Genomic DNA, 26,512 nt, shown 5'->3' with positions numbered 1-26,512 from the left:
TTGATGATTCTACGACAAAAAAAAGTGTGGTTCCAATTTGCACTTATGAGAAGTGCAAATTAATCCAAGAACATGTTTGTAGCAAATTGTTTTTATTCTCTATTTTTTTTTTAAAAGAAAACATTGTCAAAGAAGGGAAGTGAAAAATAACATTGTTTTAGAAGTGAAGGGAAAATTGTTTTTTTTTCAGAATTGGGAAGAGAAAAATAATTGGTTTTTTTTTGCTGATCAGAAGGCAATTGTGCATGATTTTTATTACGTGTTGTTTGTTTCTACTGATTAATCTTAAGATGGCATTATTTATTATTGTAAAATAGGACTGTTCCTGTGTGCTTCTGAAATTAATAGGGGTTCAATTTTTTGTTTTGAAAATTATGTGGAACATAATAAATTACTCCCCCTCATGTTGCATACAAACACAAAAGATGAATGACCAGTGTGGCAGTGTATATTGTTATTTTAATTTGTAATTCTCATATAAACATCCATTTTTGCACTAGGAAACACCTCTTTTGTATTCAAAAAGAGACTTCAAATGGTATTGAAATTGCTGCTTCTCTCAGAAGCCAAGTCATATAGAACTCTAAAGAGAAAAGACTGATTAAATTGGAAATAGGATAATGGGACCATATTAGGGTCTTGTGGCTGTTACCTTGTAAGTCAGCTTCTTAAATTAACACTGTTTATTGGACTAGTACATGTAAGCAGAATTTTCATACCACATTAATATATATAGGCTTACATGTATATGTAAGTAACACTTGCTACTGGATGTAATAGATTAATCAATAGACTAGTAACATTGGTTATAGTATAACAACCTCACTCAAGTTATTTTTATGACAAACCATTCCATTAAATAGCCCAACAACATAAACAGAAAATTAAAAAAAATAGTTTCCATATGTCCTCACTCAATTCAAAAATTAGAATTTATGATATGAATCCTCCTAGAGTCAAGGCAGCATAATAAACTGAAAATAAAACAAAACAGCTTCCAAATGTTATTGCAAACTATATCAGCTCCCTGAAGTAGCTTTCCATCAATGAATTTTAAAACTGCATTCTGCAGTAAAACATGCACATGTATTTTAATCCCTTTTTGGCAATAGTTTTCAAAGACTTGCATCTGTGTGTGCATATCATGATTTTAAATAAAACAGTACCCAGTAGTTGTCTGCATATAATATGATCTTCTTTGCCTGTACTTCATGTGATTAATAAATTAAACTATGATGAAAATAAATTTAAAATATTAATTGTCAGCTTTTGGTATTTATTAGTGCTGCTTTAACAAACATCAGTTGATGTATTTGTCAATTTTATGTTATCTTATACATCCTAAATTTTGACTACATAGTTAAGATTTTAATTTTCACAATTTTCCAAAAAAATAAATTCACTAGGCTCTTTTTTTTTTTGGTAGAAACAGCGCGAATATTTTCTTATCTGTAGTACAGTTATTTATGTTTAATTTTTTTTATATTATATAACCCCCATGACACAAATCAACTTTATTGGAAATATCATGGATTTAGAAAAAAAGTCACTTTTTGGCTTGATTCAATACTTTTATTTATTGGAAAGCTTCATTTTATTCACATGTGGAAGAATTAATGCACTACTGGGGTTAAGTCATAAAGCAAGGAAGTCCAATCGATTTTTATTGCAGTTAAAAACTTTTATTAATTAGTTCATGATCGCACATCAACGCTGGGGGTATTCATACAATCGTCTGGACGAGTTATTGTCCGTTATCGAACCCGAGTTATCTTTCTTCTTTCGAAACTGTAAACAAATGGCGGCCAAAATGTACGTGAACGACAGTCTTGATTTACAAGTAATTTTGCCAAGAAAACGAAAACGGAAACGGTTTTTAAGGAAAATAATGCAGTGGTTCATTGAAATAGCATTTTGAAACACACGTGTGCATAAGAAATGTTGCCGAATGTAAGTGAAAGTGATATACGGTACGCAATGACAAAAATTATCTTCCGACTCAATCAATCTACGTTATCGACACGCGTTTTTAAGGTAAAATTGAGAATGGAAATGGGGAATGTGTCAAAGAGACAACAACCCGACCAAATAAAAAACAACAGCAGAGGGTCACCAACAGGTCTTCAATGTAGCGAGAAATTCCCGCACCCGGAGGCGTCCTTCAGCTGGCCCCTAAAAAAATATATACTAGTCCAGTGATAATGAACGCCATACTAATTTCCAAATTGTACACAAGAAACTAAAATTAAAATAATACAAGACTAACAAAGTCCAGAGGCTCCTGACTTGGGACAGGCGCAAAAATGCGGCGGGGTTAAACATGTTTGTGAGATCTCAACCCTCCCCCTATACCTCTAACCAATGTAGTAAAGTAAACGCATAACAATACGCACATTAAAATTCAGTTCAAGAGAAATTGGATTTTTGATAATTTGTTTTAAATTAATTGTTGCTATTGGCTTTGAACTAGATGTCAGTACGATCAGATCTGTATTTAGTGTCTTTTCTTGTTGTTGGGATGTACATTTTTTAGTACCCAGCTACATCCAGTGTTTTCGATACTTAGTACATGTATTTCTAGTTGTATCCAACTGATAAGTCAATAAGCCTTTTTCAACTGATTTTATAGTTTAAATTTGATCCTCGTTTTACTGTTACACCATTGTTCCAAGTTAGGAGAGGGATTAGCAATGTATGTGCCGTCCAAAGTCAAGAGTCTTCAACTCAGTGGTTGTGTTTGTTGCTTTGTAACGTTACATATCTATTTTATACTAATAGTTATTAATTTCTTTAGCATTTTAGGTCTTATGTGAAGAGTTGGCTCATTGGCAATAGTGCTACATTCACTTTTATACATAGAATATGAGATGATGTAAATATTTCTTAATCAGGTCAGTTTCAGATAAAACCCTGCTGTATGTTAAGTCAATGATAATTGGTATGCAGTTGTACGAGCATTTGTAATTGTCATTAAGACGGAAAGTATCAAATTGGCCCTGCTCCCTCAGTCTTCTATTTGAATGAGAAAATATAATAGAAAAACCGGGAATGTGCGAAAGAGAAAAAAAAACACTGAACAAAGTGCAGAAAGGAGACCAGGGAGATCAACGTGTCCTAATAACAGATAGTTATTTCATTATAATGATATATGATATCGTGAAAACGACACAGGATTTCGCAAATATGACAATTTTATGACTTTATTTCAGTATATTTCTGCATTTATACCCAATTAGAATGCCCATAGTGTCCATACCGTCCTCCGCAGAACCATTTACAATGATGAGAGCACAACACGATAGGTGCAACATGTAGAGCAGGATCTGCTTACCCTTCTCTAGCAATTGAGATCACACTCAGTTTTAGGTATGGTTTGTGTTGATAAGATTATAGTTTTCTATGTTATGTCATGTGTGTTGTTGTTTGTTTGTTTGTCTATTTTTCTTTTACAACCATGGCGTTTTCAGTTTATTTAGATCTATGAGTTTGAATGTCTCTCTGGTATCTTTTGTCCCATTTTTCTTAAAGTTGTTATAATGTCAGTAATATGCCTGTAACTATCATTTTTTCATATATAAAAAACGAGACATATCTATATATTTGTCAACATTTTCTTAATACAAGATTTTCATAACTTGTAACTAATTTAAGATCAATCAATCTTTCTTTCTGAATATTTGTATCTATTTTAAGAATATGGAAAAAGAACACATTTTCAATTAAAAAGTACATTTATTTCTAATAGCATATTATGCAAATTTAAGCATATTCTAATAGCAAAAGTTTACACCCCAAGGCGTATTCTAATATTAAGAATTACCCATATTTGCTCTGCAGTCTTATGAGCAAAGAATTATCCGTATTTGCCTTTCCTTCTTGGCAATTTTATCTTACAGACATAGTTGTATTTAAGATTACAATTTTTTCCAACATTAAAATTATCTCGATACAAATATTTTGCTAAACAATCCCCTTGCTCAGGAGTGCCTGGTGGTTGACTACTATACTGCAGTATCTTGTTTGAAACTGCTCCATGATTATTACCCCAAAGCCATTTGCCATTGACCTTGTGTCCACTTGTCCAGAAATAATGAGTTCTTACCTGCAATTGATAAAAAAAATTGAATGTAAAAAAGAAATGTTTCATTTAAAGGAAGCATGCACGTTATCGACACGCGTTTTTAAGGTAAAATTGAGAATGGAAATGGGGAATGTGTCAAAGAGACAACAACCCGACCAAATAAAAAACAACAGCAGAGGGTCACCAACAGGTCTTCAATGTAGCGAGAAATTCCCGCACCCGGAGGCGTCCTTCAGCTGGCCCCTAAAAAAATATATACTAGTCCAGTGATAATGAACGCCATACTAATTTCCAAATTGTACACAAGAAACTAAAATTAAAATAATACAAGACTAACAAAGTCCAGAGGCTCCTGACTTGGGACAGGCGCAAAAATGCGGCGGGGTTAAACATGTTTGTGAGATCTCAACCCTCCCCCTATACCTCTAACCAATGTAGTAAAGTAAACGCATAACAATACGCACATTAAAATTCAGTTCAAGAGAAATTGGATTTTTGATAATTTGTTTTAAATTAATTGTTGCTATTGGCTTTGAACTAGATGTCAGTACGATCAGATCTGTATTTAGTGTCTTTTCTTGTTGTTGGGATGTACATTTTTTAGTACCCAGCTACATCCAGTGTTTTCGATACTTAGTACATGTATTTCTAGTTGTATCCAACTGATAAGTCAATAAGCCTTTTTCAACTGATTTTATAGTTTAAATTTGATCCTCGTTTTACTGTTACACCATTGTTCCAAGTTAGGAGAGGGATTAGCAATGTATGTGCCGTCCAAAGTCAAGAGTCTTCAACTCAGTGGTTGTGTTTGTTGCTTTGTAACGTTACATATCTATTTTATACTAATAGTTATTAATTTCTTTAGCATTTTAGGTCTTATGTGAAGAGTTGGCTCATTGGCAATAGTGCTACATTCACTTTTATACATAGAATATGAGATGATGTAAATATTTCTTAATCAGGTCAGTTTCAGATAAAACCCTGCTGTATGTTAAGTCAATGATAATTGGTATGCAGTTGTACGAGCACTTGTAATTGTCATTAAGACGGAAAGTATCAAATTGGCCCTGCTCCCTCAGTCTTCTATTTGAATGAGAAAATATAATAGAAAAACCGGGAATGTGCGAAAGAGAAAAAAAAACACTGAACAAAGTGCAGAAAGGAGACCAGGGAGATCAACGTGTCCTAATAACAGATAGTTATTTCATTATAATGATATATGATATCGTGAAAACGACACAGGATTTCGCAAATATGACAATTTTATGACTTTATTTCAGTATATTTCTGCATTTATACCCAATTAGAATGCCCATAGTGTCCATACCGTCCTCCGCAGAACCATTTACAATGATGAGAGCACAACACGATAGGTGCAACATGTAGAGCAGGATCTGCTTACCCTTCTCTAGCAATTGAGATCACACTCAGTTTTAGGTATGGTTTGTGTTGATAAGATTATAGTTTTCTATGTTATGTCATGTGTGTTGTTGTTTGTTTGTTTGTCTATTTTTCTTTTACAACCATGGCGTTTTCAGTTTATTTAGATCTATGAGTTTGAATGTCTCTCTGGTATCTTTTGTCCCATTTTTCTTAAAGTTGTTATAATGTCAGTAATATGCCTGTAACTATCATTTTTTCATATATAAAAAACGAGACATATCTATATATTTGTCAACATTTTCTTAATACAAGATTTTCATAACTTGTAACTAATTTAAGATCAATCAATCTTTCTTTCTGAATATTTGTATCTATTTTAAGAATATGGAAAAAGAACACATTTTCAATTAAAAAGTACATTTATTTCTAATAGCATATTATGCAAATTTAAGCATATTCTAATAGCAAAAGTTTACACCCCAAGGCGTATTCTAATATTAAGAATTACCCATATTTGCTCTGCAGTCTTATGAGCAAAGAATTATCCGTATTTGCCTTTCCTTCTTGGCAATTTTATCTTACAGACATAGTTGTATTTAAGATTACAATTTTTTCCAACATTAAAATTATCTCGATACAAATATTTTGCTAAACAATCCCCTTGCTCAGGAGTGCCTGGTGGTTGACTACTATACTGCAGTATCTTGTTTGAAACTGCTCCATGATTATTACCCCAAAGCCATTTGCCATTGACCTTGTGTCCACTTGTCCAGAAATAATGAGTTCTTACCTGCAATTGATAAAAAAAATTGAATGTAAAAAAGAAATGTTTCATTTAAAGGAAGCATGCACAGGAATAAAACATTGTGAAGCTCATAGAATTATACATAAAATACATGTAGTCAGCAATTTTAATCAACATCATGATTAGAAAATTAAACCTGTAAAGTAAAAGTACATTATATATTTTGGTATCTATCAAAAGACGATTTTTGTAATTACCGTCACTTATAACTTATTGGGCATGGCAACAATTTTAAATATTCGATTAGAACAAACATTTTAAATTCTGCAAAGAACCTTCAAAGAAACATTTCTGTCAATATAAGAACATTACATGATTGCCAACGAGACAACTATCGGTTCCTTAAAGTTTTGTGTTTTCAGCGGAGAAGATTAAAACGTTATAAACTGTTGGACGCAAAGCGATGAAAAAGAACAAATCAGCATTATTATACATATTTACATAATTTGATAGTTATTTCTACAAAAAAAGATATTTTTTAAGAAAAACAGAAAACAAACTGGTCTACCAGCTTTGTGGTTGAACGTAAGACCAACAATCTCGCCTTGTAAAAAAATGCAGTTACAGAAACATTGACGAAATGAATTTGAACCTACCATTATCAACTGTTCACAGACACTAATGTTTTAGAAAAGATTTCCCATCCACCTTAATCCACCTTAATATAACGTGTTATATTAAGGTGTATAAAAACATATTTTTCTTTGAAGCAATACATATTAAGATAATTTTGATTAAATCGAAACAAAATCAACACTACTTGTGGTTTGTGTAACTCTTGCTTCTGATAAGAATATAGAATTGAACCTTTTTTTTTGTCTAAAATTTCAAACTATTAGATAGTTATAACAAATATAAATTGCATTACACCAACTTGTAACAAAATTTACCTTTTTTCACATAATGCTGAAGTTATTGAAATTTTGTCAGAGTATACTTGTTTATGATATAAAAATGCAGAAAACCCGATAGTCCATACGTTTCTGGTACAGTTCAAGAATATGATATCACCACCAAAAGGAACATCATTTGACAAAGTGCAACTAAAATGACTAACTATTTATTTTTTCCTTTTAATGAATTATCCCTGTAAAATAATTTTCCACAACTTTTTTATAATATTAACCACATATCAGGCCTTTGTCAGTCAAATATTACCGAAAAGAGATCCAATACTTAGCAGTAAGTGAAGGTTAGAAAGTGAAACAAAAATAAAAATAATTTCAACAGGATCTGTAAATGAAGTTTTATATTTTAAAGCTTATACGATATCCCAGCGCATGCATTCCATCCCATTTAAAAATAATAATTTCCTTGAAGGTTTAATGTATGATTGCTGCAGTCTATGGAAAAAATGAACAAAACTGTTCTTAATCAAGTTAATGGTAAAGTTTGATTCATTCTTAAGAAATTTGAAGGTACCATGGAATACTTCCAATTCCCGTACTCCATTTTTCGATTGTGACATCACCGAATTAATGCGGCGTATCACCAGGAGTCGGTTTCAACAAAAAAAAAAATAATGATTGATCGTTACTTGACGTAAGTCATGAACAACTCAGTAAACTTACGATCATTAACCCCCCCCCCCCCCAAAAAAAAAAACAAACAAAAAAATCCTATCTATATATTGCTCCATATTCCATTTAGGGACTGAATATTAATAATGTTGCCAATACTTAGATGCTTTCTCTTTTTGGGCCCGATCCAAAAGCTGAAAAGACACATTGCAAATGAGAGCATCTGTTTTACACTAATCAGAGATCGGTAAGGGGCCAAAGACATGTGAATCGGTTCTTGGTTAGATGTATCAACTGAACAAACACAGGTTTGGGACAAAGAACCACAGTTTAATATTTTCTTTGCATATCAATATAAAGCAATAAACATAATTACAAACAAAGCAAAATCAAATTGAAAATCTGTGGTACTCCAAAATAAACCCCAAACCAGTGTAAAGGTAGAAAGTAGGACATGCGTCAGAAACAAGCTAAAGACTGAGGGCTTTTGCAAAACCATTTATTTTCCTTAGAAAACTGAAGAAAAGGCTGTAATTTCTGTTTGCCTGTAAACCTAAATATAAGAAAACGGAGAGAATGACAGGACATGTGAGGAACAAGGTGTTGCACATACATAGGGGTGGATAAGCATTCCTTCATTAAAAAAATATGACATAACTTTAATTCATGCAATCTGGAAATAGTATCATGCAGCAAAGACAATTTGCTTCCCAGGCAAATGAATTGCGACCAGATGAAAATTATAAGAAGCAGATAGCCAAAACAGTTCACGCAAAAAGGACATAAAAAGTTTGTTCCTTGAGGTACACTTATTGATGCAGGCAACTGTTGATGCATTATTACAAATAATATATACACGCCTATTTTGCCAGCACTTAGCCCAACATTTGACTGCCAAAGAAAAATTAGAATGTCTGCTCAAAGCAAGCGTTGCTTTCAGAATAATTATGTGCTTGTGCCTAAAACAAAAGCCCTGTTAATTAAGCGCTGATTGGTTAATTCAAATGCAATGTTAATTTTGATTGGTTAATTAGTATGATCACGAAAAAGCAATTTATTAATCGAGATTTCACATGCAGCAGTTACTGGGAAACCCCATGCTGATTGGACAAAATAATAGACAAGGATTCCCAATTAAAATTATATGTGCAGGCATTGAACAAAAACTTATTGTGTACATGGATAATGGTGTATTAATAATCTATTTTTACAAAATAGTTCCAAAAAAAAATCCTGTTTATCTGTATTTTACTTCTAAATGGACTTAGTTTTTCTGCCAGTTAACAATTTACATGCACTCTGTCGTGAGTCTGTGGTTAAAATTTAAAAAAAATTGATAACTTTCTAAAACTATTCTGGATTTGTACCAAACTTGGACAGAAACTTGTTGATGATCAAAAGCTAGTATCTAGAAGGAAATTTTGTTACAATTTAAGACTGTTAAAGTTTTTAAAACATTTCTTAGATTCATAAACCATCATGGATTTTTACCAAACTTTGATAGATAATACTTCTTACAATCAAAAGATAGCATCTAGAGGAAAATTTTCAATAATGTTTTCCCATTTTGTTTAGCCTGCACTAAAGTAGGCGATGTACTGAGTTTCACCGAAACCATTCAAGTTTTATTTATATATATGAGCATCATGTTGTGTACACGATGAGTGTAACAATCCTTTAGAAGCATTTAGGCTATCATTTTGGTGGGGTTCATGTTGTTTAATGTTTTGTGGTATGGATTGAGGACCGTTGATTGCATGTTATTTCGACATATAGATATTGGTATAGATTGAAATTGAATGTTGTCATGAATGCTATAAGAAATAACATGAAATCCGAATAAACAAGTATGTTTGATCATATTGTTGTCTTGTGGTGGGTATAGGGAAGGAAGGGCATTTGCACACTTAATTGAAGGGGATGTTGCTGGGTTTATGTTGCCTCATTCTTTTTATATATTTTAGGGTAGGTAAATGTAACCTTTTCCCTTATTTGTAGGGTGTCGTGTGGTGTGTCCCGGTCTAAGCTTAGTTTGACAAAAATGAACGTGCAATACTGGCTGCTAACAAGCTGATTATTACTTCATTATTTCACTTTCGTTAATAATTTAACAAAACTGATTATTCTTGTTTATATTTTATATATATCTTAGCTGGTGCCTCTTTAAAGGCGAGACTTTTTGCTATAAAAAATGACAGGGCTTTTCATATTCAATAGATATAAGAAGATGTGGTTGAGTGCCAATGAGACAACTCTCCATCCAAGTCAAACTTTATAAAAGTAAACCACTATATGTCAAAGTACGGTCTTCAACACGGAGTCTTGGCTCACACCGAACTTCAACACGGAGTCTTGACTCACACCGAACAGCAAGCTATAAATGGTCCCAAAAATTACCAGACAGAGTAAAACCTTTCAAACGAGAAAACCCGGTGAACGGTCTAATCTATATATAAAAAACGAGAAACGAAAAACACCCACAAACAACACCAACAAACGACAACCACCGAACATCAGACTCCCGACCCAGGACAGGTGCAAACAACCGCACCGGGCCTAAACACTTTATTGGCACCATCCCCAACTCCATCTGAAAAAACAGTGCAACACCACAACATAGATAGACACACCATAAAACATCAATTGAAATGGCCTAACTCAATCAAAAGACACATCAACACGAGCGAACAAACAAATCCGATCCATGACACAATACAAACACAAAACCAACAAAACAAGTGTATACTGAATGACCAAAGAAACAGCTAGGACCATACCGCTGCGGAGCGTTAAACAATTTCAGAAAAACTTGAACAAAATTATCCACCATTTGCAATTACATTAAACACAGGCAAATGAAATCAATCTTGTTGCCAGGTGTACAGTTCAAATGGAGAAAGGAAACATCTTCACAAAACAAACAATCTTGATGTTCACAGCAGGAATAAGTGAAAAATTACAGTAACACCAAACACCCACCAAAGCTGGTATATACTAAAGACTAGATATAACCCTGAACAAGTATTAACATAACAAAAAACCATTACAAAAAGTATCAAATTAACAGGTAAAACAAGAAAGTACGATTTGACAGTATAGATTAGAACTTTATTGACATAGTTATATATTTCCCCCCACCTATTCACATATTTTGAAGCTGGAAAATGTTATCTATTCAAGCGGCACGTCCTATCACCTTGTAAACATAAAGTGCTCCCCCCTCTCCCCTTCCGAGATTGTTGTTCCTCTGTCTTCTGTTAAAACATAAATTGCATTGTTCTTGCAACCAATTTAAACTGTCTGATATACATATATGATATATATAGATTCTTCCACTGCATCGAGTGTGATACGATATTTATCCACTCGAGACAGTTAAATTTTCAAATTTAAAACACGAGGCTCGCCGAGCGTTTTAAATCTTTAAAATTTAACTGTCGAGAGTGGATAAATATCGTATTACACGAGATTTGAAGGTAGAATCTGTTTCTCTAATGATTTTCAAACAATATGCAGGCAAAGTTATTCCTTCTTTTCGAATAATCTGCAAAAAGATGTGTTCTTTCTATGTGAGGTCATCAGGCATGATCGCCTTTTTTCATGCCGTCACAATAGGAAATTCAGAGGAAAGCAAGAAAATTCAACGTCATAATTGGATTTTAACCAATGAAGAACTCAGATCAAACAAACCACACGTTGATTAAATTTTTGTATACAATGGGTGCATAAAGGGATAAATTGACTAAGAATTAGAGAAATGTTGTTTTAACCTTAATTTACAATAATGGTGTACGTGTCTTGTTATACGTACCTTGCTTTGTTTTGCAATACTTGACGCAATACGAAGTTCCCAATCAGGATGCACGTCAGCATATAACAACTCTGCTCCTAAGTTTTTGCATGCTTCCTGTAAGGAAAAAATACAACGTGATTACGTTCATATGCCTCAAACGATTTTGGCTCGAGATATTATTCTGAAAAATGTCAACTAAAATAAATGTGACTTGCAGAAATTAAAAATCATGCACATTTTGTTATTTTTTTTTAAATTTCTTTTATAATAAGTAGCTAGTAAACATGCATTTATAAAATGACATTAATGGTACTGTACAATGTCAAATCATACCAAGTCTAATTTTATCCGTGACATGATATAATGTACAACAAAATCATACATAGACAAGAAATATGTATACTAAAGTGTTTCGATAAGTACCTAAAGGGCTTTATTTTTAGCAAACATGTCAATCAGTATTTAATTTAGAGTTTTTTTTCACAATTAAAAGTATTATAGTTAAAACAGAGATAAGAAAGAAAAAAGTGTCAACATACATGTAACAGACCAAAATACACTACCGGTATCAATAATTGTTCACCTCAATGATTCAATATAATGATGAATTTAGTGTCAATACTTGAAACATACATTACAGCGCTTGCAGTAAACAGAAAGATATCGCATCCTTTTTTACTTCCCACAAATAACATATCCGGCCTAAATATTTAGGATGTAGTATCATGCGATGGTGTATGCTGTCTAAGGCTAAATATGCTTTATTTTCGTTCATTTTCTTTTTGTACACTAATTAGGCCATTAGATTTCTCGTATGAATTGATTTACATTTGTGATTTTGGAGCCTTTTATAACTGACTATGCTGTATGGGATTTGTGCATTGTTGAAGGCCGTACGGTGACCTATATAGTTGTTAATTTCTGTGTCATTTACCAGGTCTCTATTTGAGAGTTGTCTCATTGGCAATCATACCACATCTTCTGTTTTAGAACTAGTATTGAGAAAATTTTGACAAGTTATTAACTAATCTGGTTTGTTGGCCTCTTTGGGCTTAAAACATGTAAAATGTCAACGACGCATTCATTGTCATTAGAAAATTTTTGACATAAATTGCTCTATTTCAATTTTTGTAATCTTTTGAAATAATTGTCTTGTTCTTTCATCATTTTTTTTTTTCGTTTGAATTGGAATATGTGTTGTCATGATTGAGCGTTTTATAGCTGTCTGCTGACTTATGATACTGCCTACGTCGGACAATAGATGCTTAAATTAAGGTCACTTGGACTTATTTTAAATTGATATCTGGGGTCAAAATAGTATAAGATCACTTGATATCAATGATTTGGATGCAAATTTATGTTGCTTCTTAGTAATGTATTTTCTGTAGACAGATCGAGATTACAAATATATGTCTAATCTAAAAGTTATATACATTATCTAGATCTTTTAAATTGTATAATTATACAAATTATCCATCTCAATTTATAAAAATAATCTTTATTGCAAAATTACACCCATATAACATATAAAGGGTCAAAGCAATGCGAACAAACAATACAATGCAATATCATAGAACATATTTAAGAAGAGTTCAATTAACACTTTTTTGTAAAAAAAAAAACAATTGTAAACTTGTCTGGCATGAGTCTGATCCCCTCGGTTGTAAAGACTGCTTAATGAAGACTCCATATATGACAAACAAGTACAGGGGTGAGGTTTAGAATATGTTTTAGTTTATTAAATGCATCACGATGTTGACATAATCATGTACATACTCACTGTCTTTTAGATAAGCAAAAATATTTGATCGCAATGCTAATAATGACTTAATAATCCTTTCAAATACCACATTACATAGTATCCGTTTAACAGAACCTTGTTACAAAAACAAAAGGGATTATAATTTATCTGTTCCTATTGTTATGTTCTTCTTCGAGGCAATGTTCTGTTAGCTATTTTGAATGAAATTTATTAGTACATTTCTAAGTGGATTTGCTCATTTTAGCACTGACATCTCATATATTAATATTATATGAGATGTCAGTGCTATAAAATAAATGTCATAATTTTAAAGTAGAAAATCACAGGCACTTGTTTCAGATTTACTCCCCCCCCCCCCCCAAGGATTTGTATATAATTGTTTAGATATAATTATTAATTACATGCATGGATGTTGATAGTATAAATTGGTAAAATCGACATATCTATTGAAATCAGATTTGAAGCAATTTTACAAATATAGCAATTTTACAAATATTACTTGACATGCTTTTCAAAAGAAGGTTCTTTGAAAAATTAATTTACATTAAGCAAGCCTCACAATGACCGTATACATAGTCACTACGGTCACCTAGTAGTGTTATTTTTTTTTGGTCATTTAGTCTCTTGTGGAGAGTTGTCTCGATGTCAGTCATACCACATCTTCTTGTTTTTATATTCTAGCGATCCCTTTAATCATGTTATTTGCATATTTAGTACATAAACCCACTTACAGTAGCCTCACTCTGGGTTTTCGTATCATCAAAGGCAGAAATGTAGTAACAGGCGCCTCCCCCAAGCCAATTATACCAGCCTTCTTGGCAACCTGAAATAAAGTTTCAAACGGCTAACATGGCTAAGTCGTTCATTCTTAAATAACACTCTTCTTCTTTTGCTTTGTAAATTAAAAGTAAAAGAAGACATGTTCTTATCAAACATATCTGTTTCAATTCTGCATCTCGGGATTTCATGTTTTAAGCCCGGGATTTCGGGATATGAGGACCTCTCCAACCACCCCTCAAATTAGCCTTAGTCGGTCTTAGTCATTTATACAAGATTCATATCCTACCATTGGCATTTAATAAGAAAACATGAGGTTCAGATTCATGACGTCATGTTTTATCCGAAACTGACGCGACCCGTTAGAAAAACGACAAATCAGATGAAACAGTGTAAAGAAACGATCATAATGAAGCATTACACTTTCTTATGGGAGACGTACAACTGACCAGGTACCATTTAAGGTTGAAGATATAGCTTGACATATAAGTAACGATATCAGTATTGCGTTAGAAATAGCAATAAGAGATACAGCATATTATAAGTTATTACGTCTAATGTTTAATCCGAAAAATACTTGATCCCAAATAAAAACAACAAACGAATCATCACTCACTGTGTAAAGGAACGATATTATGAGTTATATGTTGTTTTTTTTTCTCTTGTTATTTATACTGTTTTTTTTCCTGGTAATAATCTGAAAAGCATTGAATTGGTTAAAATCTTTCCAGAGCCCGGTTTTCTTACCAAAGTCCATCCGAAATCAGGTACGGTTTTTTTGCGTTCAAAATTACCTGTGCAACCTATTTCAAATACGAGTTGTCTCCCTTTCTGGTATGGTTTAACACTTATTCCTTTAGAAATGAAATAAATAGTTTTTGATACAATTTGGAAAAAAATCTTTGTTTTTAATGATATGAAAGACTATATTCATCACACGTGACGAAATATGAGTGTTCCTTCAAGAAATCAGATAAAACAGTGAAAATAATTTATACATCCCCTCAACAAAAAGACAATAAGTACAGATCTGAGAGTACTCGCAGTTACTGAAATCTCAGTTCAAATCGGATAAAAATTAATGAAAATATTCATAAGGAGTCTGTAGAACCTTTTGTCTTGCCTACGATTGTTACTGTCAGTGTAAAAGTGTATTAAATGTTGAACCCATTTATCAGTAAAATAAATAATTTAAAAACAAATTAAACTTTTTCATTAGATGCTCAATCTTGGTCTTCGAGCTTAGCTTCTGTCCAAGTTTCATAACAATCTATGAACTTTCAGGTACTTTATAGCTTGCTGTTTGTTGTGAGCCAAGTCTCCATGTTGAAGACCGTACGACCTATAAATCATAATGGTTTACTTTTATAAATTGTGACTTGGATGAATAGTTGTTTCATTGGTACTCATACCACATCTTCTTATATCTATTTACAAACTTATCATGTAAAAAAATGTATTCACAGACCGTCTGTATTTATGTTAATTAACTGAAAAAATAATTTTGATTGGGGACTTTCCTTTATGAATTTTCCTCGGAGTTCAGTATTTTTGTGATTTTACCTTTTTTTTATCTATGAGAAAAGCGCTAAAAATGAAAATAGAGTTTCAAACTTTGCATCATACAGTCATTGTAATCACAAAAAAAGCTTCTGCTCAAGTTTCATAAGATTTTATGTAGATTTGAACAAGTTTTTGAAGTGTAACCAACTTTAACCGAAGTGTAACCAACTTTAACCCCAAGTTCATTTATGATGGCATTTACATTTATGGAAAAATGAACATCAATATTTTCAAAATTTTGCTCGGGATACTGTATTCACAAATCTAACTAGAAATTATTGAGATGGCTGCCATCTCCGTGGGCCCCGCTGTGAATAATGTGTATCTTTACCATAGGACATGGGTTTGTCAATTTACTGAAATTAAAGTTTTTGACCTTGACCTTTGACCTTGGAAGTCGTACATTAATTATGACACACCCTTTGGTGTTGGTTTATATACATCATGTACATGTTATTATAAGTATAAACTTTGAAATGATAACGGTTCTCAAGATATAGAGCGGACACGATATTTATCATAGGACATGGGATTGTCTACTGAAAACAAAGTTTTTGACCTTGACCTTTGACAGGAAGTCGTACATAAATTATGACACACCCTTTGGTGTTGGTTTATATATGTTGTGTACAAGTTATCATTTTGTACAAATTATAATTTGTACAAAAATATTGTACAAATTATAATTTGTATTTTGACTTTGTACAAATTATAATTTGTACAAAACGTGCCTGTACAAATTACAATTTGTACAAAATTTGACCAAAATTCACTTATAACTTGTACAACAGTTTTAAATATGAATTTTGGTGAAAAATGCATTGATTCACACGATAGAATTGTAATTAACTGACCACACACTAAACTTAATTAACAAAATACACCGTTTTTTCACAACTACAAAAGGCAGATTGATCTTCGAAATTTTTGAGAGAAAAAAGTAAACAAATAGGATTTTTATACAAATTTTTAATACATAAACTACTTTTTCTTTAAAAAAAAAAAAAAGAGATCATTCAATAGTACTGCTTGATGAGTTCTTATCGTTATTTTGAGGATTTTTGTTTTATTTAGAAAGTTTGCAAAAACGATTATAGTTGTAAAATTTGATATTTTGTATCGTGAAAGATCGTGCATAGCATTTTGATGATCGTGAAAAGGATCTCAAAAGATATGTTGCCACGTATTCGTTATTTCAAAAATTCCATGAAAACAATCAAATCTTTCTTTAAACAAGTTATAGTTTATATTTGTAATTGGTACCTCAAAAGATTGGATTTATATGACTTGTTCAGCTTCACTTTTGTTTGTGAAAAGATTGATGGTTCAATGCCATTGGGTCTGATGATTTTATAATACTACACCAACTATAAAATAAAAGTCTGTCTGTCTGTTCTGCATATGTTTAACGTTGTTTTTTCAAGCTTAGATTGTCTCAACTGATTTCCGTTAAGTTTGATATTTATAAAACAAAGATCCTTGTTGAAAAAAACATTGATAAAAAAACGGCAGAAAAACAACTGACATATTCCTGACTTTAGTATAGTCATATTCCTTAACCAAATGGGGTGTTTAATCTCGCTTTCTTTCTTGGATATTTATTTGTCTAAAAGTCCAACTGAAGCAGTGAAATACACATGTTTATTCACAGCAACGGTTCTTGAGCTTCAACGTTCGCTATGTGAAGCAGTTAAAATGCCAGTAAAACAGGTCGTCATCGATTTGGGAGTCAAAAGATGGTTTGTAATACCTGATTCCATAAATCACTAGATCAACTGCTCAAACGAATGATAAAGAAATAATGTTTGATTTTGTAACTTAGGTGTACTGTGTGGTCATTTAATAGCATTTCAATAATGTGTATCGATGCTTTTTTTACCAAAATCCATATGATAAATAATTGTACAAGTTATAAGTGAATTTTTGTCCATTTTTGTACAAATTGTAATTTGTACAAGCACTTTTTGTACAAATTACAATTTGTACAAAGTCAAAATACAAATTATAATTTGTACAATATTTTTGTACAAATTATAATTTGTACAAAATGATAACTTGTACACAACATATACATGTCAAGTATAAACTTTGAAATAATAACAGTGTCATTCTCATGAATATTATATATTGCCATAAAACTACATAATTTATTTATAGTATGTGACACAACATAACAAAATGAAAATAAAAAATAACAACAAGATCATTAATATACACAATAAAAGTAAATATTTTAAGAGTCCCCTGTCCTCAGTTCAATAGACTGTTTTAAAAAAGGATCCTAGCTTATTTACCTGAGTGTGTGAAATTGGGTTGAGTTTATATGTTATTCTGTCTATGTCCTTTAAATTTATAAAGTGGATATTCTTATTTATCAAAAAATCAAAATAAACTTTTCTATTATTATGGATTCTATTACAATATAAAATAAAAATGAATTTCATCTTCAATTTTTTTTACAGTTTTTGCATAATCTTTCTTCTCTTGGTATTTTAAGGTGAATGTAGGACAGAAAGTCACAGGACAAAAAGTCACAGACAAAAAGTCACGGACAAAAAGTCACAGGACAAAAAGTCACAATTAATTTTTTCTGAATATTTTCTTTGAATAAAAAACACTTATTTCCACAAAAATATTTTTGTATTTTTTTATAACTATTGTATATAAACCAACATTGTAAACAAACTTTATCAAAAAAATATTAAAGATGATCAAATAATTGTTAAAAAAAAAAAAAATGTCACCGTGGCTTTGCACTTAAATGGCTTCATTGTGCCAAGAAATATACCCTTTGCATGATTAAAATTAAATAAATCTTAATTTTTCAAGTATAATGACACATTTCCTACACTTTAATATGAATATATGTATTAAAAAGTAAATATTTCAAGATATTTTTCTTATATATTCAAATAATTGTCAACAGATTATTTGTGACTTTTTGTCCTACCAAATTTGTGACTTTATGTTCTGTGACTTTTTGTCCTGTGACTTTCTGTCCGTTTACCTTTTAAGGTATCTTCCCTTTTCTATTAATAAGTTATGGTCACTTAATCTAAATTTTGTTATCAGTTTTCTGAATTCAAGTTTTGAGCAAGTTAAATATGTTTCTTCTGTATTATTTATTTTTATATCTGATAGTTTATCATTTACTAATTTTTCATAAAAATACTTCAATTTTAATTTTATTTGTTCCCTTATATTTTTAGTTATCTTATGTGAGGAATATGATTTCAAAGTGTCCAAATCCATACCAGTTTCTTCTACTATATGTTTTACATGTCAGAACCAAGTTTTGCTTTAAAATCATAGTTTTAGTTTTATTTACGTTTACACTTTATTGCCAATTATCACAAAAAGCACTTAAATTGTTTAAACTATTTTGTAATCCCTCTTTAGTTTCAGATATTAAAACTGTGTGATTTCAAATTTTTTTATCGGTAAATTGTCAATTTGTATATTGATGTTTTGTAACTTGTAACTTGTCGATTCGTGAAATGTCGGTGTGTGAAATGTCAAAGTGTTTTAAATGTTGTCGTTGTATTATGCTAACGATCATTATGACGAGAGATGGCGCTTGGTTTCTTCTTCGTGTACATAAGCCATCTGTAAGTAGGAGAACCTTCATAAGGAGTATATACATAGTAATTTAAATCAATTATGTTCAGCAAATGCCGCAAAAAAAATAATGCATGTTTACAGGATCCCAGTTTTATTTTGTTTACTAAAGACGACATGTGGCGTTTCGTTAAAACGTAAAACTATATAAAAAAATACATCGCGTATAGTTCAGTCCCTCCACGTAATAGATCTCTCATAATGGCGACGTTAATGAAATAGTCGTGTGTCAGCGGAATAAAACGACAGAATTATTCAAGTAAATCACAATAAAGAGATGTGTCATGAAACCGTATGATTGCCAATGCGACAACTATCCACCAATTTCAAATAAAGTCGATGTAATTAAGCAAGTATAGGCAACTTATGGCCTTCAACAATGAGAATACCTAATACTATATATATATAGTCGTCTATAAAAGGCTACATCATTACTTGAAAACCCAGGTACTAGTAATAAACAATTTCTGTTAATCCTTAAATGCTACTATCGGACCATTTTATTCTGACAGGATGGGATAGGCCTAGGGCTGACAGATATAAATATATATTAATATACACGCCAACTGAACTATAATTCTTGTCACGAAGCTTAAGAATTGCCGATGCCTGATTTTTCGTTCTATAAAAATATTCAACTCAAAATACCAAAATGTTCCCCTATCCCCCTCAACTACTGCTCAACGCCCAGTACTCTCGATAAGATCCCTAACCGGTGCCAGATTTGAAATTTGCATTTCATTTTAAAATAATTTGCAGTGAGTTGGTAACAATATAAATATTTCCCGCCCATGCATATGTCAAGAAATGACGCTATTGCCACACCATATTGTATTCCGCCTGGTGAGCCAGGGTCCCAGGCTACCCTTTTGCTCTTCAAAATGACCCAAGACATATCCCCCCCCCCCCCCCCACGGGTTCTACAGTGATCCCAAGTCCCTAAGCTGTCATTTGAAACCACAATTACCCAACCATAATACTTGTTGACAAAGTTAGAGCTACGCGTAGAAACTCTTGTTTTCAAATATGTAGTACTACTTTCTAAACGGGCTCGCAATAGTGGTTCTACATCTTAAAAGCTACACTAGGAAAATCGTGTGTTTCTAAGGAAAAAATACAATATCATTAAATTTAGAGAAATTTCAAACAATTGTCCTACACTATACACTTCTACAGTACTGACATTAAAGATCCTGTGCCGCTAGCTCCAGCGCACCAGTTATATAGCCGTCGACTTGACACCGAACAAAATTAGAACAAAACATTGACAGTTTTACATCTGAAGATTTGCACTTTATCAGACGTCATTCCGTGAATTCTACCATGCATCCGAAAGAAAAAACAAACAATTTATACAAATAGGAAACATACAGTACAAGTACACAATGATTTAAATCGCACAACGTAGAAAGTAGCAGTTGTTTATAAAGATTTAGTTCGCGGGAAATATAAACTGATTCGAAGCGCTGTGAATGAGGACTAAAACACGAATTACCAATCTTTCAATTGTGAAGCTTTACCCGTTGGAAATGCGTAGCAAAAAACTGATGCATGATGCAAACTCCATACTATCACATCGTCCTAATTTTAATTTGGTGTTTGCTAAGAAATTTTAATTCAACTGGCAAAACTTTTTTTCCATTTTGTTTTTATTTTTGTTCGTTTTAAATGCTCGAAGTATAGAATAAAACCTGTTAATATACTCACGTCCTCTGTCATGTGTTGATATTGGTACTGGTGCTGGTATTTTTAGATCCTCAGGCCCTATCAATTAGATATTATACATTAGATCTTAAAATCCTTTCTCAATAGCTATATAAAACTAGACAAAGTCATGCCCCGCACTCCACTCTGAAGTAACTGTATCATATCGCATAACAAAGTTGATGTAGAACTTTCCTTGAGATATTATTATGTCTGGGAGACACAATTGATGCTCCCGCAGATGCAAAGTGTTAATTTAAAATAATTATAACATTTAACCGCTTATACACAAAAAATGACAAAGTTCAACTATCTCCCAAATTGGCTAAAAGAGCAAATATTATTGCGAACCGAATGAAAGTTTTCCACAGTGCTATCTTTATCTGACCAAGGTATTTAAACGTTTTAAGTTCACCCCTCCTATAGTATTGAATAAATACAATAGTAAAAAAATTATCTTATATAGAAAAAAAATATTTTTTTTATAATCATTAACTGCCTGTGATGATGTATGTATTTAATATTAATAATATATATATTAGTAATCTTTTCAATATAAACCCTGTTTTAATCATAAACTGTAAACATTTGATTTCTAACAAAAATTTTAAGTAATGTACCCATTGAAATTTGCATTTTTTTGTTTTTGTTTAGATGTAAAATAAATTTAAGTAGGTCTTACTTTGAACATCATAATTTTTCAAGTTTTTATTTGTCAAACATAGAAAAAAAACAAATTTAAAGTTTTGTCAGAAATCAACTTTTATTAATCATGTTAATGTTTTAATCACTGGTTACATTCAACAAATTGAAATTATTTTATTAATATTGAATAAATACAACATCACATGCAGTTTTGAGTATAAAACATGTATTTTCGTCTATTTAGAAGATTTTTTTTTACTCAGGTAAATTAATCTATGAGTCACTGTGATAGATTTCTCTAAAAAGAAATTTAAAGGTTCCAGTAAATAAACTACACAGAGAACAACAGCCATTCTATTTATTCACTAGGACAGGTGAACTTACAAAAGTTTAAATACCTTGATCAGATAGAGATGTCATTGTTGAAAACTTTCATTGGGTTCGCAATAATAATGTGTTTCTCGTTTTTTATATAGATTAGACCGTTGGTTTTCCGTTTGAATGGTTTTACACTAGTCATATTTTTGGGTCCCTTATAGCTTACTGTTTGTTGTGAGCCAAGGCTCCGTGTTGAAGACCGTACTTTGTCCTATAATGATTTTTGCTTTACACATTGTGACTTGGATGGAGAGTTGTCTCATTGGCACTCATACCACATCTTCTTATATCTATAAACGTATATCGCTATTCAATGGTCGTAAATCGATAGAGAGAAAGCAAATCGTGGTTTATACAACCTAAAATCTAGGGAAACACATCAACTGTAAGAGGAAAACAATGGACCAACAGAAACACTGAATTGCTACAAAAACTAATGCCAACGTTTCATAGAAACGGACTATTTGATAACAACTGACATATTTCTGATTATTCATTTAAATCAGCGAAGACCTTGTTTAACAGCAAGGAAACTACTACTGAAGGTCTTTAAATCCTCTTACTTGGTATCATGAAAACAAATTAAACAAAACTACAGAAACATACCAGGCGGTGGAGGCTGTGTCATTTGGCTCTGTCCTGTCCTATGGTTCTTATATCTATAATGGCATACTCCATTTTGATAATCACATATAGCCTCCCAGTAATATGGCACTGAATTTTTTCTTCTTGCAAATTCACCTACAACAATGATATTAGTATTAAATAAAAGCATAATCTATACCTAGATAATTAATTTTAGCAGGCTCCAAAGATCAACTCCAAATTATTCAGAATAAAAAAAAAATTTTTTTTTGCATGATGATATTATGTTCTTTTATATGGTCCTTGTGTTTTAGGTCTGCTCGAATCAGTCTTTCTGGACCATGTTGTCTGTGCCTGTTCGAATAGGTCTGTCGGGCCCATGTGTTTTGTGCCTGTTCGAATCGGTCTGTCTGGACCATGTGTTTTGTGCCTGCATGTTCGAAACGGTTTTTTATATTATGTGCCCGTTCGATTCAGCCTGTTTGGACCATGTATTTTGTAGCAGTTAGAATTGGTCTGTCTGGACCATATTGTTTGTGCCTGTTCGAGTCTTCTCAGGTCTGGACTCTTTGTTTTATCAATGTGCCTGTTCAAATCGGTATGTCTGGACAGTATGTTATACATGTATGCCTGTTCGAATCCGCCTGTCTTGACCATATGTTTTGTAGCAGTTTGAATCGGTCTGTCAGGACCTCAGTTCAGGACTATATCTGTGTGTCTGTACAAATCTGCTTGTTAGGACCATGTCCTTTGTTCCTGTTCATTTCGGTCTGTATAGACCATTATTTTTAAGCCTGTTTAGATTGATCTGTTTCTACGGGGCGCCAAATGGGGCTCTTGTGGTTTTGTACTCGAAATTCAATTTTGTACGGACAAAAGTGCGTTTTGTTCAACAAAAATGAGTTCAGTTTAACAAAATTTGTAGCTTACTACAAATTTAAAATTTTGTCATACAAAATTATCTTTCAGTGGACAAAACTTACTTCTGTCATGACAAAATTCATTTTTGTAACACAAGACTTTACTTTTTTTACCTAATTTGAAAATTGGGCGACAAAAGTCAACTTTGTATGCAAATTTGTTTAATTTGGATTCTGTGAACTAATTTGCATACAAAATCGACTTTTGTGAGACAAAATTGACTTTTGTGAGACAAAATTGACTTTTGTGAGACAAAAACTTTGTGAGACAAAATTGACTTTTGTGAGACAAAATTGACATTTGTGAGACAAAATTGACTTTTGTGAGACAAAATTGACAAAATTGAATTTTGTCTCCATATTGAATTTTTTGTCTCACAAAATTGAGTTTTGTCTCACAAAAGTCAATTTTTGTCTCACAAAAGTCAATTTTGTCTCACAAAAGTCAATTTTGTCTCACAACAGTCAAATTTGTCTCACAAATGTAAATTTTGTCGTCACAAAATTGACAAAACAAAAGTCAATTTTGTCTCACAAAATCAATTTTGTCACACGAAAGTCAATTTTGTCTCACAGAAGTCAATTTTGTCTCACACAAGTCAATTTTGTCTCACATAATTGACTTTTGTGTTTTAATTTCTTTATCAGGTAACAAAAGTCAATTTTGTATGCAAATAAGTTTATGTTTGCATACCTTTTTGTCAAAATTGACTTTTGTCATCTACAAAAATGAATTTTGTCTACAAAAATGAATTTTGTCTACAAAAATGGATTTTGTCTACAAAAATGAATTTTGTCTACAAAAATGAATTTTGTCTACAAAAATGAATTTTGTCTACAATAATGAATTTTCCTTTTTTGTACAAAACCACAAGACTAGAGTCCCATTCGGCGCCGCGTAGTTTCGGCCTTGTTTTTTTGTGGCTGTTCAAATCGGTCTGTCTTGACCATGTGTGTTGAGCCTGTTTAAATCGGTCTGTCTGGACCATATTAATGTGTTGCTCTTCAAATCGGTCTGTCTGGACCATTTATTTGTTGTTGTTCAAATCGGTCTTTCTGGAACATTTGTTTCTTGCTGTTCGAATCGGTCTATCTGGAACATTTGTTTGTTGCTGTTCAAATCGGTCTGTCTGGACCATTTATTTGTTGTTGTTCAAATTGGTCTATCTGGACCATTTGTTTGTTGTTGTTCAAATTGGTCTATCTGGACCATTTGTTTGTTGTTGTTCAAATTGGTCTATCTGGACCATTTGTTTGTTGCTGTTCAAATCGGTCTATCTGGAACATTTGTTTGTTGCTGATCACAAATCGGTCTATCTGGAATATTTTTTTGTTGCTGTTCAAATCGGTCTATCTGGAACATTTGTTTGTTGCTGATCAAATCGGTTTATCTGGACCATTTGTTTGTTGCTGTTCATATCGGTCTATCTGGAACATTTGTTTGTTGCTGTTCAAATCGGTCTATCTGGACCATTTGTTTGTTGCTGTTCAAATCGGTCTATCTGAAACATTTGTTTGTTGCTGATCAAATCGGTTTATCTGGACCATTTGTTTGTTGCTGTTCATATCGGTCTATCTGGAACATTTGTTTGTTGCTGTTCATATCGGTCTATCTGGAACATTTGTTTGTTGCTGATCAAATCGGTCTATCTGAAACATTTGTTTGTTGCTGTTCATATCGGTCTATCTGGAACATTTGTTTGTTGCTGATCAAATCGGTTTATCTGGACCATTTGTTTGTTGCTGATCAAATCGGTCTATCTGGAACATTTGTTTGTTGCTGATCAAATCGGTCTATCTGGACCATTTGTTTGTTGCTGATCAAATCGGTCTATCTGGAACATTTGTTTGTTGCTGATCAAATCGGTCTATCTGGAACATTTGTTTGTTGCTGTTCAAATCGGTCTATCTGGACCATTTGTTTGTTGCTGTTCAAATCGGTCTATCTGGACCATTTGTTTGTTGCTGATCAAATTGGTCTATCTGGACAATTTGTTTGTTGCTGTTCAAATCGGTCTATCTGGACAATTTGTTTGTTGCTGTTCAAATCGGTCTATCTGGAACATTTGTTTGTTGCTGTTCAAATCGGTCTATCTGGAACATTTGTTTGTTGCTGTTCAAATTGGTCTATCTGGAACATTTGTTTGTTGCTGATTAAATCGGTCTATCTGGAACATTTGTTTGTTGTTGTTCAAATCGGTCTATCTGGAACATTTGTTTGTTGCTGTTCAAATCGGTCTATCTGGACCATTTGTGTGTTGGTGTTCAAATCGGTCTATCTGGAACATTTGTTTGTTACTGTTCAAATCGGTCTATCTGGAACATTTGTTTGTTGCTGTTCAAATCGGTCTATCTGGACCATTTGTTTGTTGCTGTTCAAATCGGTCTATCTGGAACATTTGTTTGTTGCTGTTCAAATCCGTCTATCTGGACAATTTGTTTGTTGCTGTTCAAATCGGTCTATCTGGAACATTTGTTTGTTGCTGTTCAAATCGGTCTATCTGGAACATTTGTTTGTTGCTGTTCAAATCGGTCTATCTTGAACATTTGTTTGTTGCTGTTCAAATCCGTCTATCTGGACAATTTGTTTGTTGCTGTTCAAATCGGTCTATCTGGACCATTTGTTTGTTGCTGTTCAAATCGGTCTATCTGCCAGACCATTTGTTTGTTGGTGTTCAAATTGGTCTATCTGGAACATTTGTTTGTTGCTGATTAAATCGGTCTATCTGGACAATTTGTTTGTTGCTGTTCAAATCGGTCTATCTGGACCATTTGTTTGTTGCTGTTCAAATCGGTCTATCTGGAACATTTGTTTGTTGCTGTTCAAATCGGTCTATCTTGAATATTGTTTGTTACTGTTCAAATCGGTCTATCTGGACCATTTGTTTGTTGCTGTTCAAATCGGTCTATCTGGAACATTTGTTTGTTGGTGTTCAAATCGGTCTATCTGGAACATTTGTTTGTTGCTGTTCATATCG

General features: G+C 32.4%; 1 protein-coding gene across 1 annotated transcript in view; it reads right to left on the bottom strand.

The window, feature by feature from the left end:
* Positions 1 to 5,864: 5,864 nt before the first annotated feature.
* LOC139515632 (uncharacterized) overlaps positions 5,865 to 26,512 on the bottom strand; it is a 30,572-nt gene continuing 9,924 nt past the window's right edge. Inside the window, exons 3-7 of the mRNA XM_071305258.1 lie at positions 22,636 to 22,770; positions 21,010 to 21,066; positions 14,076 to 14,167; positions 11,601 to 11,696; positions 5,865 to 6,254 (exon numbers count right to left, since the gene is read on the bottom strand). Of these exons, the coding sequence (XP_071161359.1) occupies positions 6,006 to 6,254; positions 11,601 to 11,696; positions 14,076 to 14,167; positions 21,010 to 21,066; positions 22,636 to 22,770 (629 nt within the window). The 3' untranslated portion in view covers positions 5,865 to 6,005. The remainder of the gene's footprint in view (positions 6,255 to 11,600; positions 11,697 to 14,075; positions 14,168 to 21,009; positions 21,067 to 22,635; positions 22,771 to 26,512) is intronic.

This window comes from Mytilus edulis, chromosome 3 (assembly GCF_963676685.1).
Source record: "Mytilus edulis chromosome 3, xbMytEdul2.2, whole genome shotgun sequence".
In the NCBI taxonomy this organism is placed as follows: Eukaryota; Metazoa; Mollusca; class Bivalvia; order Mytilida; family Mytilidae; genus Mytilus; species Mytilus edulis.
Note: the sequence above shows the minus strand (reverse complement) of the source record. Positions and strands in the feature narration are given on the sequence as shown.